General features: G+C 39.9%; 1 protein-coding gene across 19 annotated transcripts in view; it reads left to right on the forward strand.

The window, feature by feature from the left end:
• The first annotated feature begins 5,948 nt into the window (after positions 1–5,948).
• Ank3 (ankyrin 3) overlaps positions 5,949–20,546 on the forward strand; it is a 316,318-nt gene continuing 301,720 nt past the window's right edge. For 9 of the 19 annotated variants that reach the window (XM_033766574.1, XM_033766575.1, XM_019204411.2 and 6 more), the window contains exon 1: positions 5,952–6,624. In XM_033766574.1, coding sequence (XP_033622465.1) covers positions 6,511–6,624 — 114 coding nt within the window. In that variant the 5' untranslated portion in view covers positions 5,952–6,510. Of the gene's footprint in view, positions 6,625–20,546 lie in introns of all 19 variants that reach the window. The other 10 variants (XM_019204427.2, XM_010602950.3, XM_019204423.2 and 7 more) reach the window with 6 other exon arrangements.

Consider the following 20,546-nt stretch of genomic DNA (forward strand, 5'->3'; position numbering starts at 1 on the left):
TTGTTTCCATTTTTTCATATTAATTCCATTCCCTTCTTTCCTTTCCCTTACCCCTCCCATTGCCCTTTTCTTCCTGTTTTACATTATCTATTAAGATAAAACTTTTGAAAGTGAATTTCCTTTCCTTATACCTTGATCAGAGTAAACAACAAGAGGACACATATATCAATCATTATATCCTTACTATAATTGTATTGTAGCATCACAAAATACATCTGCTGGGAGAGAGACTTCAGAATTTTTCCCATTCAATAGACAGGGATCCAGAACTAAAATAGATGAGGGACTTCTCCAAGGTTTCAGTAGGAGTTAGTAATAACAATTTAGGATAAGAGCTATTTTGGTTATTTTTGTTATCTTCCCCTCAAGCTATCCAGCTTTGATTATTATATAAACATCAGAGAACAAGAGTTTGGTGAAATCCTGAAATGAGACACAATTCCGCAAAGAGCACAGGAAAATGCATTCCATTATTCAGTGGTCACATTCCCTCAATTTTTGGGAATTGTTATTTAACCATAGTTAATAAAAGGTAATGTAAACCATAAATACCCAGATGGTCTAGAAGATAAGCAATATGAACGCGTATCTGTTGTTTGTCTTCAGGAATAAATATATCGGGATTGAACACACTATGGGAAAAACCATTCACAGTTCATTACCAAATCACTTTCTTGATTTAGAAGGTAACTCGTGGAGAATCATTACCCAAATAGAATAGGATACTCAATTTCATTGGCTTGTCCTTATCTTGATTTATTTTTTCCAGGGAACATAAACATGCAAAGAAGCACAGAGTCTGTGAACATTTGCTCCTCATCCACTCGCCTACAATTCAGCCATAGTATGTTTTTCATGACCCTTGCTACCATCCGAGATTGTCTCGTTCATCTATTTGGTTATGCCCCATACACAAGCACTATTCCCAGTGCTGATGTATTTCTTCTCTTCCGTATGTCTCTGGCTTTGCTTCCACAGCTCTTCTCTATGTGTCGTAGTTGTTGGTTTACTTGCCTTTCTGGCTCATTGATACTTGCAGGTAGGGCCCAGGACTCTCTCACGTCCATGACCCAGCAGCCAGAGCCAGTGACCAGTGTGACTGGAAGAGCACGCAGGTTCTTTCAGCAAAGCACCTGATAACAAACTGTAGTTTTAAGCTTCATTTCTTCATATAGAAAGCATAATGACTGACTGCTAAGGGTCCACAGGTGAATATTTCTAGAAACATCTGCCTTTAGGAAGACAATTTCTGCAAATTGAGCTCTCTTTTCATTAATGTATATAGTCATTATATAGACTGGTACTGTCAAGTAGAAACAGTATTAGCCATGCATATCATTTTACATCTCTAATAGCCACATTTTACATAAATAAAATTAATATATTTTATTTAACTCGACCCATCCACACTATTATCAATTCACCATACATCAATATGATCATAGCAATATAAGTCAATATAAAATCCAATGATTATTTTATATTTTGCTTTGGGTGCTAAAAGTTTATTTGAAATATTTGATCAAATCTTAGAAAAAGCATTTACATATTAGAATTGTTGCAAACACACTTAAATGTATTTTAGTATCTGAATTATCAGCTTTAATTAAACTTAAAATTTTAAAAATAAAAACTCAGTTATCTAGCTGTACTACTCACGTTTCAGGCCCAGTACCCTCTATGGTTGTGAGCTATTGACCAGTGCAGATTATAGTCTCCTCTTAGACCTTTTCTAGATGTCTTCCTTCCTTTCCAAACACCAATAGCTTCTATCCCTTCTGAGCAATCTGGAATAGTGAAGATGTCTTCACTTCCAAGTCACCCCATTCCTTCTTCTTGTACCTGTATAACAGAAACCCAGGAAGGACACAGCACACCCAGTTTGTTTTGTGTGCGCACCACTTCCAGTGGCTTCTGTGTGTTCCCTGTTCTGCCAGGCACTACCAATTTACTTCGGGTCAGGCAGAAGCCAAGACAGGAAAGGATCTCCTCCTCTCTACTGGCTGTGTGGGAGTAATGCAGAAACTGCAGAGAAGCCATCGCCATGGGTTTGCCTCCATCTGCCCAACTGAGGTCACCGAAGCAGCTGGTGAGCTGGGGACCAGCTGGCTTTCTCTCCAGTGCTGAGGTCAGGCAAGTTAGCTGGATGGACAGCCCACTCTGGGGAAGGAGGGCAGACCAAGTGCTAAGACAGATGGTTCCAAGGCCTGCGATTTGGAGATTCCACTCCCTACGAGACACGGGGACTATCATCCTTCAGCGGTATCCAGCCACACACACCCCTTTTTAAGGAATTATGTCTCATCTGGAAACAAAGAATGATATGTGACCACGCGTTCAGAGTTTAAAGCCACTGACAGGTTTAGTGCTTGTTTTCTTTCTTGTTCCCCTGTGTTGTTCAGAGCTTGCTAAGGTCTTTTAGTATCATCTCTCTATAGGATGCCAGAATGAATGAAATGACAATAGATTCATTTTCCTGCATGGAGGAGAAGTATTTTGATTCTCTTACAATGAGGCTGTGATGCTTCTGAGAAAACTGAAGTGGGTGCAGCATGAAATAGTTTTCATTCCATAAAAACACACCTCATGGTTAAGAATCTATAGTTGGGCTAGAAAGGGTACAGCCTCCCTGACAGTGCTAGAACTGGTCCTCATTTTAGGGTTTGTTTTGTTTTTGCTTTCCACGCTCCATTGTTCTGTATACTCTTCGTCTTCCACTTGTCCACTTCACTATGTAATACTCTTTCATTTGCACAGCTATTGTAACTTCAGAATCTCCAAGCAGCCGTGTCATCTCCATAGAAATTACATACACTGTTGTTTGTTTGTATTTTAGCTCCGTTCAGCAATGTGGAGACAAAACATCTTAGAGTCAATAAGCTATCAGTTGGTTGAAGTAATTCAAAGTTTACTTTGAAATTTTAGAAAAGTGTAAGTAAAAATTGAAAAGAAAAGAAAATTATTTGGCTATGCTAACTAAAGTTTGTAAAAATCTCCCAATGAATTGATCTGGCTTTATTTTCAGTGGAGGATTTAGTCACGATTATTTAATTCCTGGATTAGATATTTGGAGTACAAGCAATTAATTTGCCAAACGAAGAAGTGATGTTTACTTTTATGGTGATAAAAATAAATTTTATGGCCCAGTGTAATGTGTGAACAGGAAATACTCTAGATGAAACTCCTTAGCTCAAGTAAGAAATCAAGAAATACTGTGGAAAAATAATGAAGAAAAGTTTAATAGAAGGAATCAGTAGCATGACTTTTAGAGATAACAGTACGAGCAAGGGAAAGACTGGGTTACTTTGCTGCACCACATTGCTTTTCAAAACTGCCTTCCACCCAAAGGCCAGGAAGCTGAAAAGATGGGGCTCAAGGATATTAGTCCTTTGCTTTAGCCCACAAACCCCACTGGTGCACTTATTACATCTGCCTTTTCTGAAGGTCTTCTTGGGCTAGCAAAAGTTGGAGAGATCATTCTTGTCCTATATTTTGAAAAGATGGTTAGGAATCCTTGTGCTTGGGATTTGTTGTGAAACAAAAAGACAGTTTTTTCCCATGAGAAAAGTCACATAAATATTGTTATTTATCGTTAAATGGCTTTGACATTCTGTGCATTGTCCATTCTGTGCATTCAGAAAAGGATGGAGAAGCTCGGCTGAACATGAGCGACCATCAGACTGAACCTGTGTTTCTCATGATCTGTCTGTGCCCCATCTTTTTGGTGTTACGGGCCCACCACAATTCTCAGACAGTTGGACCAGCTTGTACTGGCTGGACAGCTTTGTGTTAAAGATTTGCACATGTTCTGTAATGACCCGGGTGGGAATAAACTCTTGGGACTTAGTGGAAAAGTTTGAAACTTTATTCAGGAAAAACAGATTTTTTAAAGTTTCTTTTAAATATCTCCATTTCAGTTATTATAAAGGGTTCCTTGCTAGAGTTATTAACAGAATTGCCATTTCGGTTTGAGTTAGAGGGAGCTAGCATTTGTAGCTCTCTTGTGTTGGTGCCCTGTGTTGACAGTAAGAACCCAAGCACCCTGGGAATTACTTGTCGGGATGTGTGCTAGGTAAGGAGGCAAGGACTGAGCCTTTGGTAACATAACAAAACCCAGGACTCACAGGGCTGTCTTCCTTGGTAGAGTGCTTTTTAGAGTTCTTCTAGTTTAGAAATTGAGGACAGAAACACATTTCGTATAAGAAAAAGAATCTAAACAAACCATGTATTAGAAATTTGATGGGCTGACCACTAAGTAATAAGGGAAAACCCAAACTAACAAAAAATTCACATTACCCTACTTCTGGATGGTTCGGGAAAACAAAACTAGAAAGGAATAGGTTGAAAAATACCTGTGTCTTGCTTTCCCGATTTCCAACCCTAGTTTTGCTGATGAACAGCAATGGACAGTATGATACTTTGCCAGCTCATGGTGAAGTTACCTGAATCAAGGGTACTCATAAATACAGCACTTTTACAGTATCATTAGTATCTATTAAGGAAGAAGAGAAAAGTAGGTCTAGGAGCCAGTGGGAAACCAGCCAGTGTTTTTTAGCACACTGTCCTTTTCAACTTGTGGAAAATAAAGAGATTGTATGGATGTTCCTCAAAAGTGTAAGATGATTTATTCTGGGGAGAATCATAGAAAAGTTTCAATTTTTTTTTCTTCTGCTCCACCTGTTAGTTTTATAATGAACAGTCCTACAGAAATCCTCATTGTTATTATGAAACTAAATGTAGTTTTTCTGCCTTTGGATCTGAGTTCTCCACCTCCCCTCCCCCACTTTGGTCAGCTAGGTGCTTTCCTAGGCAATGGAGAAACTTTCTGGAGCTCTTTCTTCAGGAAGATGGCATCTGTGGAAAGCATGCACCTGAGCATATGACCAGAATGGTTAACATGTGGTTCTCAGAGAATTGAACTTGAAGTAAGAAGATGATGCTGTAGTCCCTGAATCTTTTCCTTCCTATTTTCTGTCACTGCCTGGCAGAGACTAGAAAAAGCAGCTTACAAGCGAAAGAGGGGAGAGATCTTTGCTTTTCAAATCAGAGACTTGGTGAGTAGAAGTTGCTGGCAGGCATTTGCACTGGTGTTTTTGATAAAGCAGCAGATGAACAGATCCAGGGACCCCTAAGCAGATCCTACCAGGAAGACCCTCACTTGTGCTCTGTCCTGTCTGCATCTTCCGCTCAGCACAGAGCCACCTGCAAGGACCCAGTATGAAGCACTTGAGTCTTTGAAATCCACATACTAAATCTTCTCAGTAGAAGAACATCTTCTCCTTATTTTCTCAGTGAAATTAGGGTTTCTTAATTGAGGCCATGTGTTTTCGGTCCATTCTAACATTTCAGCAGTTTCTTGCCAAAACTGCCACTGTGAATACTCTGTGTGTGTGTGTATGTGTGTGTAAATGAGTTCCACTTATTAGATTTCTTCCGGTGCATGCGTCCTCACAGAAGACGCCCCAGCAGGCCCTGATCATTGCTGCTGCTTTGCTTCACATAATGAATATTCAGAGGCTGCAGTCATTGAGGACTCAGGTGGCAGCAATAGTAAGGTGATTGAAGCAAACCCTCACGTGAAAGCCTGATCTGCATTTCAGCACCTCAGAGACACTGCTGACAGCCCGGCTTTTCCCTCCCCTGACCCTCGGACCACATGAGAGGATCATCCTGGGGAACCTCCCATGAATCAGGCATCTGTTCCATACACCAACGTGCTCACAGCTTTCTGTGTGATGTGTTGTAATCAGTGTGTTGTTTTTAAATGACAACAAGCTCTTCTGTAGTCCCCTCCACCAAACGCACTGGGGCTGATAACTCCGCATAAAGGACACTCTGTTAAGACCAGCAATGCGTGCATTGTTTTCCTCATAATGCAGCCAGGCTTTCCATAGGCGAATTTAGCGTATTTTTTTGAAGTCTTATTTTATATGTTTTGTCACCATCAGCAGTTGAACTAAAGTAGGAACTGCTCCATTCTACGATGGGTTAAATTATGCTCTGTGCAGATCTAGTGGTGATGCATAAATTGCAGCCCTTTCTCTTTTTTTGAAGGATTCTAAAATAGTTTTTCAGAATTAGCGCTGGATTTTTCTCCTGCATGTGTGGTGACTCTTGATTTCTTCCCTTTGGAGGAGCATCCTATGCCGCGTTCCCCCTTCCCGAGGAATCACTTAGACACTTCCAGCTGGTGGCAGGGGATACAGCCATAATACAGCTTCCTCTGTCCCAGCTGTCTTCACTACGGTAAATGCATTACGATGGCTAAACTCCTGTGTGGAGGTTCAGGTAAAGGAAGGTGCAGGATGAAGTCTGGACCCTGCTCTTTTGGTTTTTAAATAGAAGCTTCAGCTTCTCCAGCATCTTTGCCTTTTGAATGTCTTCCTGCTTCTAGTCCGAGGCTTCTCTCCAGTGAGTGAAAGGCTGCTGCACGCCTGATTAAAGGTGCCTGAGGAGATCACCTTTTACAAGAAAGCCCCGCGTGCCTGACAGGATCTTTTTCAATGCATTATGGCTCATGCGGCCTCGCAGTTAAAGAAAAACAGGGATTTAGAAATCAATGCTGAAGAAGAGACCGAGAAAAAAAGGAAACACCGCAAACGGTCCCGGGATCGGAAGAAAAAGGTAGCTATGTTTGCCAGAGCATAGATCTTGCCTGGATTCTTTTTGTTTTAATCTCCTCCTGGCATCTGTGAGAAGCAAGGAGGGCTCTTTTTACTTGTACAGTGTAAATCGGGTGTGTAAATGGGGACAGAGATAAAGCCCAGGGCTAGAGCATGGCCACAAGGCTGGGCTCTGCCAGGGAAGGTTCCTCCTGGGGGTGAGTGCTGGGCTTTGCGGAAGGCATGCCTCACTTTCCAGCAGCTCAGACATGTTTCTGTACACAGATAGGTGTTGCCAGGGAGTTGAAAGTAGTTTGTTGCCAGCCCAGTCAAGGTTAAATGACTTAGGTTTGAGGGAGAGGTCAAGAGTCAGCCTTTGTACTTCTTAGAGGTCTGGCTCTGGAAAAAGGAGCTTTTGTGCTGGAACTGTATCACATGTGTGCAATTCTCAGGCAGATCTGTGACCTCAAAGACGTGGCAGAAAAGTCATTTCCTGCTTTGTCTTCTTTTTTCTTCTTTTGTGCCTCTTTTTAGGTAGGCTGGACAATGGAAATCAGCTGCCAGAAATAACTTTAAACAAAGCTAAAATCACAAGAGGTTTGTTTTTGGTAGCTTGGTGAGAGTGATTATCTAAAATGCAGTAATTCCTGTGAAATGGTCATGACTTGCCACCTTCAAGCATGGGTTGCTTAAGATCAAAGAGAGGACTTTGATGATCCCCTGCTGATAACTCAATGCAAGGGAAGCAAAAGGGACTTAGTCTACATTGTTGGTGGTTTACTCTAGGTTGTTGGTGGTTTATCTAGCATTTGGTGGCTTTGCCCTTAAATATGACTCCTGGGGTCTAGATGTTAAGTGAGGCCCAAGCACTTTTCCTCCATGGCAGTGAATAAAAATTGACTAAAACTCTGTGATCTGAATATGGAAGACAGGTCATAAAGCATTTTTATGTGTCTTTGTGAGAACCCCCAAGGGGAAAATCATCTTAATTTGCTCTGAGCACTGATGCATGTGCCTTCTAAATGACATGCAGATTTCCTCCTCTGCGTGCTCCTCTTCAGGAGTGACCACAGATATTTTGGGTACCTTTGCTATTTTCTTCTGAGTGGGGATCTACAGGAAAAGGCTGTCTGCCTTTTGTAGCAGGATAGATTTTTAGGAAACCAAATTTGGTGGGCTCCTGTTGTGTTTGCTGCAGGATATTAAAAATAGATCATTTCCACTTTGATATTCTTATAAATAAACTTCTTGAATATATTTTCATAAAAGTGCAAACTTTGGGTAAGGACTTCTGTGCAGGCATCTCAAAGCCTTGCACAATGCACTTGTCATGAAGTAGCCCTGTTTTGCCAGATTCTGGTCTAATCTTACTGGATTACTGGGTGGGAAGGTCACTATTGATTGCCCCCGTCTACACTTCTGTTTCTCCACCCCAACCCCCACACACCATGCAAAACGGGCGGAAAGGGATGTAAACTTGTGTAAAGATGTGGTGTCATCATTCAGGTTGACACCATAGGTAAAGGTTGTCAGCCTTACCGGTTTCTGTGCAGCGGTCTCCTATGCGGTGAGGATGGAGCTGCTGCCTTTCTGCCTGGGCCCCTGTTTGACTTGGAAGCAAAATAGGGAAAAGATGAGGCAAAGGCAGCTTCAGGGCTCACTGAGCTAAAGCAAACGCTTTGTGGACCCAAATGCTTTGTTATGAGTACAACAGAGTCTGTCCAATGTAAATCTCTTGGCAACCAGAAGGGAACATAGAGAAATATCAATATCGCTATTGTAAATGTGCAGGCAGTTTTGGAAGTGGTGTTCTCAGGACATTCTCAGAGCAGAGCCAAGAAGTGCCTCTCAGATACCATGTCCATTGCTGTTGTACTTGATAATTCCTAGCAGAGCGGAAAAGGTCTATTCCCTATCAAAGGTACCGTATATCTTGAAGGATGACTGCATTCGTAATCACATTATTGCCTGGACTGTGCTCTGTGTACAGAGTTCAGATCCAATCATTTTGAAGATACTCTCGATTTCCTTCAGTGCAGTAGCATACATAACCTTTATTCTCTACAAAGTGAATTGTTTTGACTTTGAGTATCTTTATTTTTTCCAAGATCATAATTAAAGCATGAGGGCTGCTCTATTCTATATTGTAGACACCATGTCAATAGAAAAAAAAACCACTTAAATATTATTTTTTGGGTAATTATGGGATAGTTATGCTTGGTGGAAATACCCCCTAGGATCTTTTAATTACATAAAAGTAACAGTGACTACTCACATAAAATCACAAAATAGAAAAGCTTAGGAAATATCTAAGCTACTATTATCTGTTATTAAATAAAAGAATGTCTGTTTATAAAATAACTGGGTCCTTAGCAATCCTGTAATTCAAACTTGAACAAACCCAAGATGAACCTGTGTTGAATGTAGCTGTATCATACATTATCACACAGCATGGACTATACTAGAAATTATAATTAAATTATAGTACATATGTAGACCGAACACTGGGTTCATATTTCATAAGGTTCTTCTGTTTTCTTTTGATGGTACTGAGATATGTCCCCAGGCTTTTATCTTTTTAAATTTGTTTTTTTTATACTGGGAGTCGAACTCCAGACCTTGAGCTTCTGAGGTGGGCGGTGACACCACTGAGCTAAATCTCTGGCCCTATCTTGTTTAACATAGGCTTTCACTAAGTTGCCCAGGCAAGACTTGGAACTTGTGATCCTTCTGTCTCAGCTACCCAAGTGCTGAGTTTACAGGCGTGCACCACTGCACCCAGCTTCTTCTGTTTTGTTTTGTTTTTAAATCACAATGAGTTACACATTTGGTTTATTTTGAATATGTTAACATGAATATGTAATTACCAGTGAAAAACATAGAGAACTTCTAGGAATTTATAATTAGCTGAATTTTAACAAAGATCGATTTTATTCTTGACACAACTTAAGTAATGTTTAAAAAAATTCCCATTCGTTAAAGGGAAATGCATCTATGTGGGCTAATCTTCATTTGTGTGTGTGTGTGTGTGTGTGTGTGTGTGTGTCTACATACTTGTGCTGAGGCCTAAAAATCCCAGAGCCATGTGCATACTAAGCACACTCTCTACCACTGAGCTGTAGCCCCAGACTTTAAGCCTTAGTTTTGTCTCTCCAATTTTTTTCACTTCCAAGGAAAAGTTAAAAAGTTTCAGTGAATATCTAGTTTAAAGACTGCATGACAATGCATGTATAAGTGTTTGTCACACTTTTGCTCTGCTCTTCCCCATTTTATTTTCCTCTTTCCAATCCTCTCCTGATGGGCAACATGGCCAGAGTGCCTTTGGTGGGTTGATGCTGGGTCCCTGTCCTAAACAACTTAACTTCTTGTATCCTCTGCCCCAGCAGGATCCATGACCCACAGGTGTCTTTAAGTTGGTGGCTGACCCTACCATGAACAATGAGGGTTTGAAGTCACTAATGCCCTTCTTGGGTACAGGCTGCCATCCCTATATGTCTGTAGTTGCCAGCAGCTTCTGGTACCATGTCACATGTATGTTTTTCTCCCTTTTTTATAAGCTGTATTATACATTTCCATAGTAAGGAATATTAGAAGAATTAGCCCTTATGTAGTATCCAACCAAAGAGATTTTAGCATATGAATATATGTTCATAAATATTTAGTATGCCTTATCAAAAATAATTTTAAGGTAACTAAGGAAATTTGTATTCCTTGATGCTAAGGGAAGCATTATGGGGTTTCTCTCTTTTTCATATATATAGCCACACATACATATATGCACATGCATATATACGCAGTGCTAGATGCTGGGATAAAGTGATTAATTAGTTCCACGATTGACAATATTTGTGATTACTGATGTCACACTCATGACCAGTGGCAAAGCAGGAGTATTTGCTGCTTCGTTCTTGCATTCCTCAGCAAGCATTTACTGAGTGACTTCCATGAATCAGAGATCACATCAAAAATCAGAGACAAAGGTAGACAAGGAATAGTGACAATGGTATTATGGCCCCCAACAGAGTTAGGGAGAAACTCTAAAGCACCACTAACCACCATACACAAGGTGTGAAGAGACAGCCACAGAGTCTCCTAGTCGTGACTGGAATGGGCTCCTGGAAGAGTCCAGGGAACCTGAGCCTTGAAGAGGAGTTGGAGATGGACAAGAAGAAGGACAGGAATGCCATGCCCAAGGTGATGGAAGTAGGAGAGCCCGTTAGGATGTATGGGATACAGTATTTTGGGATGCCTACAGCAAAATGGACCTGAGTATACGGCAGGAAAAGTCAGCAGGGGCCAGAGCTTGAAGACCCTTGCATGCCATCTTTTTAGGGTTTGGAAATTACTGTGCTCAGAGGGAGAGGAGAGACTTCACCGGTGGTGGTTGTCACGGCAGACTGGACTGTGACTCACTCTGTGATTTGGAGCCGTCCTTCACTCACAGTGTTGTAGACAGCAGCAGGGAGAGCAGTCAGGAAGCTCTGATGGTGATTCAGGCATGAGATGCTGAGAGCCCGGACTGGGGGAGACTCTGCCACGGGAGAGGGGGTGCAGCATACAAAAGATATTTAAGGGAAGACTCGGTAGAACTTGGCAAGGGATTGTAGGTAGGAAGCAAGAAGGAGAGATCAGATTCTAGGGAAGCTGCCAAGTTCCTGGCTTGAAGGGGAAGATGAAGAATTACATTTCCTGAATTCATGTCTTTTTTCCCCAGGATATTTATTGACCATTTCTTATACAGCAGATAGGGCTTTACACTGTATTATAGATGGAAGCTTATTTAATCTTCACAATAACCTTACTGATAAGCTATTTTTATTCCCATTTTGCAGATGAAGAAAATGAGTCACCATCCTTTAAGTTGGTTGTCCCACAGTAGTCATTGATAGAGATAGGATTCCAATTTGGGTAATATCTCTAGCTTGTATTCTTGACCATCCATAGGCATGATATAATATTGCCAATTTCATAGCTATACAACATGTGAAAGTAGGCTTGTTTCATAAAATCTTGTCAATGATAGCTTGTTACTTAAAATCGGAGTCTTTAATAGGTAGCATGTTTCTAAACCTGGATTGTGGTATTTTCCTACCCTCCCTAATGGATTTTAATATTTTGCCTTCTTTATTTTAAAAAAAGATATTTTTGAAGATATAAATAAAAATTACCAACACCAGGACTTCAAATCCTTAAAGACACATTGGTGTAATGAGAACACAGCAGTGTGCTAGGTACTTGATAGTGTGTCAGGCAGTGTGTAAAGAGAGTCCCTGGAATTATTAATCACTTTTTCTCTCTGCCTTCCCTCTATAATGCAGGCAGTAATTTTCATCCTCATTTTTGCTAGATAAAACCAAGACTTGAAATAATTTATCCGAATTCCTACAGTTAATAAGTGATGGACCTAGACTTCAATTTGGGTCACATGTCTTTAGAATCCGCATTTAGCCACTAAGTTTATTATCATGAAACACCCCCAGCCTCAAGAAACAGACTCAAGAAGACAAGAAGGATAGTGGCATTTGTTGCTGTAGATGCTCGTTGCTCTCTGCATGCCACAGGCCTTCCTTGTATCTTCCCTGTCAGTCATGTCTATGGCGTAAGATGCCAGGCCGGGGAGGCACTGCAGCTCCTGGACGTCTGCAGTTCACTGCTGTTTCAGCCCTGGTAAAGTAAAGGGAACCTGCTCTATTTCCTGTTCACCTTCGTATAAGGGTTTCAAGTTCTTGAAAGCCTGGTCTCCTTATGAGTACACTTGATATCCTATATTACAATTAGGTTGACATGTCTGGCTCACCAGGAGCTGTTTTAAGCCACAGGAGCTATCATAATTATTTGCTGCAACCAGAATGGGGCTTGGAGGATGAATGGGGGATGGATGGATGGATGAGTGGATGGACAGATGGATGAGAGGCAGTCTTGTGTAATGATTAAGAGTTAGCAAGTGTTAACCAAAGCTTAGGTTTAGAATAAGTTCTTCTGAGAGCAGATGCTGGTGCTATCACTTGGCTGTATGGCGTTGGGGAAATAATTTAACCTCTCAGTGCCTTAGTCTCTTCACTAGCAAAAAGTGATAATGTGAACTTGGTCATAAGGTTGTAAGGAGATTTCAGTGGTTTACTTTTAGAACAGGTTTTGGCACAAAGTAAGACCCATACAGTGTTGGTGGTTGTTGTCCTTTTTGTTGTTCAGAATGAACATAACAAAAGAGTTCTTTTTATCCCAAGCCTTCAAGGATCATGCCGACTTGTTAATTCACAGAAGCCCAGCAGGTGAGCTCCTCAGGTGGACGTCTGGCTGTAGCTTGTCTCCATTCTTCCACATTCAGAAGAGGATGGGTAGAAGGCTGGGCTCACTCTCAGGGGAGGCAGCAGAACTTTGTCCTTTGACATCCCATCTTGGATTATTTAGAAACAAGGATGCTCTTAAGTAAAATTTGTCAGCTGATTGATTTTTTTATGTTCATTACTATCACAGTACATAATTTTCTTGATAAATCTTGTTATCACCTGTTCATTAACAATATTCATTATCACTTTCTTGTTCTTGATCAACTACCATTATGAGCACTGCAAGATTATGTTAGTATAAATTATATGTTTATTAATGTCTGAATATATTTTAAAATTTCTAGGTAGAAATTTCACGTCCATACTCCAGTTACTGATAACTATTTCTTCATTATGCTGAAGCCCTATAATCTTGCCTATCTCTTAGTTTTCCTTTGGCAAGAAGTTATATTTTTAACTGTGTTTTTTTTTCTTTTGTTTTTTGTTTTTTGTTTTTTTTTTGAGTCTCAATATAGAAAAATGATAGCTTTGCAAAAGTCTGTTTGGAGAAAAAGAGGGGTTGACACAGGTTTATTTTCTTTCTAGTTAAATTATTCTAAAGCTATATATTAAACATATTGCATTCTCCTGCATCTGCTCATTTAATCAAAATTTGGTGTGCACTTAGATTGTGCCTATCACTGTGTAGGTGCCGGTAGCACACAGGAGGAACCTGCATGGCCATCTACCTGCTTTCCTTAGATCCTTCTCACACCGCTAGGCAAAGATGGAATAAAAGACAAAGAAAAAAGAATTATTGTTTTGATGGATCTCTGTGTATGAAGGGCCTTTGGGGTCTGTTTTCTTTGAATCTATGTCAACACCCTAATGGCGTCATTTTAACCCCTTGTACAGAAGTGTTAACCAAAGTTTAGCTTTGTTTTGCAACTTACTGGAGGTCACAGAAATAGTTGGACTTGAAACCAAGGTTGTCATGGTAGTTCTTGGTCCCTTGTTTAGGGGGCTGTCAAAGACACTACAGGAGAGGCTTTCTTCAGGAACTTTCTTATTACTGGGTGTCCAGGGTGAATTTGCATGTCAAGAGAAGAATAATCACATTTGAGATGTTCAGAGTTAAATTATTTCATACTTGGATTTTTATAAATCATTTAAATTTAAATGCAATTTCTACAAATTGTATAAGCCATTTTATTTGTGAATGTACTTATAAATTTTAAATAGTTTTAAGTGGAACACAGTCACTAAAAAAACTGTTGGCTTACATGTATTGATTGAAGTATAGGTTAAATATTAAAGGAGATTGTCTAAACACAATGTTATACTATTGATTAAATTATTCAAATTTTATTCCAAAGAAATCTTTTTACAGAAAAAAATAACATTTGAAAACAAGCAGTCTCCTATACTTTTGCCCCAATTGGTGTTTTAGTCTTTACAAATTATAATTAGAAGAGTTGAGAGGAAAGCAATAAAAATTGAGTTTGAATCAGTGACATGTAAGTCAGATTTGTTTTCTGGTGCTTATCCTGTTCACTCAACATTGTGCTGTCAGGGAACAGGAGTGACGTCAAGAGATAGGATGGTCCATTATTGTCTGCTATGGATCTGCTTATAGCATGTATAGGTCTCCATTTTGATTTAACTGGTCCTAGTGTATTATTTTTCAGTCATTGGCAACCCTCTGACTAATTAGAGCCTATTCTTGGTTCTCTTAAAACTTACATGAAGCCCATTAAGTTCAATAGATTGAAAGAAGACTACTATTCTTTTCTGCCAAGTCTGTAGTCTGCCAGTTGGCAGAACAAAATTCCCCTACTGCCATCATTGGAAAGGGAAGATATATGAACTATATGTTAAAAATTGTGAAAGGGAACTAGACCATTGGAGGGGTGAAAGGAAGGAAGCTTAAGATTTTTTAGGTACCAAAAGTCAGAGAAACTGAAACATCTGCATTCTACATGTACATGCCTCCCAAAATCTTGTGTCTCTGATAAAACAAACAGCATTGTTTTATCCTAATGAAATAATATTTTATAAGAAATCTATACAATTAGGGCCCGGGATTTAGCTCAGTGGCACCTGTGCCTGCCTCACAAGCGCAAGATCCTGAGTTCGATCCCTGTTACCCAAAAAATAAAATTAAAAAAGAAATCTATACAGTTAAAGAAGTTATAAAAACACACTAAATTTTACTAGAGGGGTAAAAGCATTAAACAGTAGGTACACAATAAAGAAATGTGGAGAGTAGGGCAAGGATTACAATTTGTCATAGTGGGCTAGTTAGGAATTAATATTAAAGCAGCTACTAATTAGTTCTGTGCTTTGTATTTCATCTCTTTGTGCCACAGTTTCCATACTGATCTAACGTGATATTAATTTTTTTAGTAGAAAGAATGGAAATGAATGCATTTTGCCAAGTTCCTGGCATAAAAGGGAGTATTTAACAAGAGTTTCTAGCTTCCTCTCCTATGGTATTGGGCTCTCAGATGTAATTGAGTGACTATAGCCAAGAAGGAAATACAGGAACCAAGAAAATGAGGGAATGTGGCACTCAGAAAATCATTTGCTGAAATGATTCATTATGTGAAATTTTACTGATAGATTACTATTGCCATATAACCATTGAGTTCTGTGGTTTGGTTCTTTGCAATCTCTTTCATAGTCCTCTGAGAATTAAATCCATCATTTTGAGACATACATTTGAAGACTCATGTCTTAACTACATTTTGCATTTACTAACACTGTTATTAGTTAGTTTCTCAGTATTTAAATGATTGCCTGGGTAGACATGAAAGGAAGCTTTAGGAACGTATGCATCGATACAGGAAATCTCAAAAGATTCTTTTAACAAATGAACACCGCTTTACAGATCAAACATAAATGTTGAAGTATTGTTTGGGCCAAAAGTACTTATTTGGGCTGAATGAAAGGATCTTTATTATATATTATATATATTGTGATCTTTGCCAGGTATGGTCTGTAATTACAGCATTTGGGAGGCTGAGAAGTAGCAGGATCATCATGAGTTCAAGGCCAGCCTGGGCTGCCTAGTAAGACCCTGTCTCAAAAATAAATTGTGATCTTTTAGAAAGAGCAAATTGTTACTTAGTGTATCGATAAGATATACAGTATGTATACACACATATATGCATTTGTATGTAATCCATCAGCAATGATTTTATCATACTCTCTAGATAAAATAGCCACAAGCACAGATGTTGTGGTCATTGCAGGATAGTTGGGGGCCGAGGCAGGAATGACCGATGTGAACACTGGAACCTCACACCTTTTATGCCTGTTTTCTGAACCCACAGTAGTCCATGGGTGGTCTTCCTCTGCCACCCTTTCCCTTCCCTTGCTTTCTCAGATTGTGCTTTATGGGACCTCCAGCTGTTTCAGTCACACACAGGAAATGACCTTACGCTTGGCTAATTGGTCACCTTTCATAACTACCACTCAGAACTTCACCTAAAACACGGAGCCTGAAGCCCAGACACCTTTCCTTAGACATTTTCATCATAGACTCTGATTTTTTATTCTCAGAAGACAGACAACGTAGCACATACACGTGGAGAAGGATTTACCTGTTCTTTTATTTATTGAGCTCCCGATGGGCCAGGCACTCTTCTGGGTGCTCGAAGTAGATAGACCATTGTATTGAATCCTTATGACATGGGTATTATTATCCTGGTTTCTTGGATTAGGAAAAGCTATACTCTGAGAGTTTCTCTAGAGTCACACAATTAGTAAATATAGAGTTGGAATTCAAAGCCAGATCAGTCTGACTTCCAGCCTCCTGCTTTTCCTGCCTCTCCACACCTGGAGTTGCCCCCAAATTATCTCTGGGAGCACTGTTTTCACAGAGTACATTACTGAGCCCTGTGAGATGAATCATTCCTTCCTGGACCATGAAATGCCGTGATAGGGTTTTTCCCAGTAGAAAATCCCTAGTAGAATCACACTTATGATTTAACTTTTTCTCCAAAGGAGTAGTACAGAAGGGGGCCTAGTGAGTGAGAGGGTGACATTACTAAGTGAAATAAACAAATTGAAGTTGGACACAAAATGACTTTCACATCATGTAATTAGTAAAAATCTATCTTACCTTAACAGGACCATAATCTTACAAATGGTAAAGAAATATAAACAGCATGTCCCCAAATGTTTTGTTTTGTTTAAGATATGTGGCAAACATCATTTTGTTTCAGTTGACCTTTTTGGTATTTTAAATGAGTCCATTTCCACATGTTTGCCAAAGCCTTCCTGTCATACTTGTCATTTTTATGAAAAAACTGTGGAAGAAACTGACTTTTAAAATCTTAAGGCTTCAGAAACAACAAATTTTGAAGATGAATACAATTTGTAGAAAGGTAAGAATTTAACACCAATATCAGAAAGATACTTCCCCTGAAAACATAGACAATATGTTATAGTTCAGTCACCATGGGTTTTACCAGATCCTTTTCTTGCCATTGGCATAGAAAAGATGTCATAGGACTTCTGAAGTAACCTTTATTTTTAACCTTAATAAGGAAAATGAGTGAGAAGTTTCAGAGAGGGGAGTTGGCAAAAATGGAAGTTCTCAAAAATTTCAAAATGAGATGTTTTTAGGCTTTGCTAGCAACCCTCAGTTTGACATCATAGGAAACCTGCTAGGGGAAGTTAGGTTCCATTTACAGAAAATAATTGGTAGGTACTAAAGGCTTTTGTTTCAGTTAAGACTTCTGAATATGCTGGCTTTATTCCCATTTGGCTGATGAACAGATTGAGGCTTAGAAATTGAATTTCAATTACTGCAAAAAGCAGAGGTAGAACTTGAACCCATAGCCACTGGAGTTCAAGCCCTATCCCCACCCCCACCTGAATTTCACTATTCTGCTTGCATGTTATTCATTAGTCACATAAGATGCTGCTTTTAAAGAAAGGTGTAGGGGAAGTGGGAAGAGTAAGGGAAAGGAAGTAAGGGGAAACATATGAGAAAATGAAAAAATGGAAACAAAGTCTTTGTAAATAGGGAAGGGAGGAGGGGGTGAAGAGAGGGCAGGGGTAAGGGGAAAAAATGAGAACCAAGACCTGTCATGTAAAGGTACAAGATCCCAATGATGAATATACCTGTACTGTATATCTAGAATGTACCAAGAAACTCAATGAGAAAAAAAGAAAGCTTTTACTTTTAGTTTTTATAGTTTTACTTTCTAATTAGTTTTTGTGTCATTTGTATGCCTCTTATCTTTATGAATATTATTGTTCATTTGTCTTATGGAGGAGATACTCGCTTGAAAGTGTTTTTTAAATAGTGCATAGCTTGAGTAGCATGTTTTTATCTACAAGGGAATGTTAAGTATCATTGCAAAGCATGGAGCAGTTTTCGATCAGGTATAAGGTCATATTATTAGGTGACTGTATGGTGCAGGGAAGCAGCATTCGTCAAAACCGTAACTTTGAATAATGTATTTGGCTTTTAGTAAACCTCAGGATATCCAGTCTCTTAGCGCCCAGCCATGTATCTGCTACCTGACTGATTAGGGGTAGAGGGGCCAGAAAGTGCTGGGAGGAACATAGCTCCCGAGGTCACCGACTCCCCCGATGTTCACTATTTCCTCCCCTCTTCTGTAAGGATCTGCTCGTCTTCTGATGTGGAGGCTCAGCCTCTGAAACCTGATTCAATAACATGATGAGTGTATTTACTCAGCTCTGTCAACATTCAAAATACATTTGCCTACCCGTAAGTAACAGGAAGATAACCATATTGATGTTTTAAAATGCTGAATGTAATTAATTTCTTTCCTTTGAAGCATGGCCATTGTTAACGAGCCCCGCTTCACGATTGCCACTAGGGCTGGAGTCATTCTGTGCTATCTAAAAATAAATAGTTTCATTATGCACATTTATTCCAATAGAATTAATATATTAATACTGGGAATCCAGGCATATGAAATTCACATATTCACTTGTCTCCGTTACAACAGAATTCATGATCCTGATAATCTGCCTCAATTCTAGTCTGTGATTCCTTTCAAAGGAGTTTTGAAGGTGCCCCAACTTATCTGAAATTGATCTTTGAGAGTGACCGGGAGCACACTGAAATATGCATTTCCCCTGCCAACTGTTATGACTCGGCTCGGCCAGTGTAAGCCCCGGTCTTGGTTTCCCTGTCGTGCTGCATGGCTAAGCAAGCATGGTTTCCTCTCACTCTGGTGCATGTGAGTCCAGATCTTGGGCTTACTCCAAGCTCCCCGTGGAAAAGCCTTATCTGCAGTGGCCGATTATAACTTGATTTTTATATAACCTGTTTCAGTGGATTTTCCATGGGATAAGATTAAAATAATTATCTCACCATCCATTCGATAGCGGATAGGCATCATGTTTTTATTTGCTTTCTAGCAGATTAGTCAGGATTTTGCTTGTGGCAGAGGAAGGGAGAGTACTCTTACATTCATTTAGCATTCCAAGCTTTGACCTGCTTTCCTGGAGCTTCATTTCAGCTTTAGCGGAACCTAAATTATTAATACGATCTGTGATGTGTCTGCTCTACAGCTTATTCTGGCCTGCTTTTCCTTTTGTTTTTCTTTAAATGCTTCAGGGATGTCTGAAACAAAAAGAAAAACTGATATTTTGGAGGCTCCAGGGAATGAGGGAAGTAGAAGGTATAGTTGGGTTTGAATTTTGACACTGTTCCGTCTCTGTGAAGTCTGAAGTAAGTTCCTGAGCCTCCCTGGGTCATCGTCCATAGTGGCAGCCCCCACACAGCTGTGATGGAGACCACATTAAATTGAACCTGAAGTGCGCGCACAATGCAGTCATTCGACAAATGCTCATTTTCCCACTTTCCTACTCCTTTCGTTTTTCCCTGGTGCACTTGGAAGAAATCAGAACTTGTTTTATGCTAAGCATATTTAGTAAAAGTTGTCAGTTAAAGTGGAGAAAGTAATTTGCTGAATGAGTTGCGAGCGGGAAGTCAGTAAATAAGCAAATGATAAATATGTGTATGTATCTGTTGAAGGAGGGGGTATGTTCAGCGTTCTGAAGAGGACGCTAAGATGAGAGCCTTGGTTCTCTTAGGAAGAAACGTGGTGCATGGGGACACTGGTTCAGGCGCTGCAGAGGTCTCGGCGCCCCAGAATAGTTCCCTTTCTCCTGCAGCAGTGCCTGACCTCCATTGCAGGCATCTCCTTGGGTTCAGTGGATTTTCTGAATCAAGGGAGAAGCCCTCTCCCTAGGCCTGTCTTCCTAGATTTCCCTCTGAGTTCTCACTGAAAGCCTCCCCTGGCAGCTCCTGCTGGGCTCCCAGAGCAAAAGACACAGGAAACTCAGAAGCAAAAGTGGAGTTCTAGTAACTCTCAGAAGAGTGCTTCAGAGCTACTCTTGGTAGGCAGCTTCCCAGGGCCAATTAGAGAGACCTAGGCAAGCCACAGACAGATGGGGCTGTTGCTAAATATTAACTGCCAAACTGAAGAAGACTTCTTTAAGATTTTGTTGTCACGAATTAATACCTACTGTGTCACTTTTACTCCCTACTTGACTACTTGTAACTTGCTAGAGCATTCTTTGAGTTCTTCTGACCACTTTATTCTTAGGATGTATATAATAGATGCCTACGGTAAGCACTGAGGTGAACACGTTATTGCTTGAAATGTTTTCTATGCATGTATTT

This window comes from Fukomys damarensis, unplaced genomic scaffold (genome assembly GCF_012274545.1).
Source record: "Fukomys damarensis isolate Sample0158 unplaced genomic scaffold, DMR_v1.0_HiC HiC_scaffold_20, whole genome shotgun sequence".
In the NCBI taxonomy this organism is placed as follows: Eukaryota; Metazoa; Chordata; class Mammalia; order Rodentia; family Bathyergidae; genus Fukomys; species Fukomys damarensis.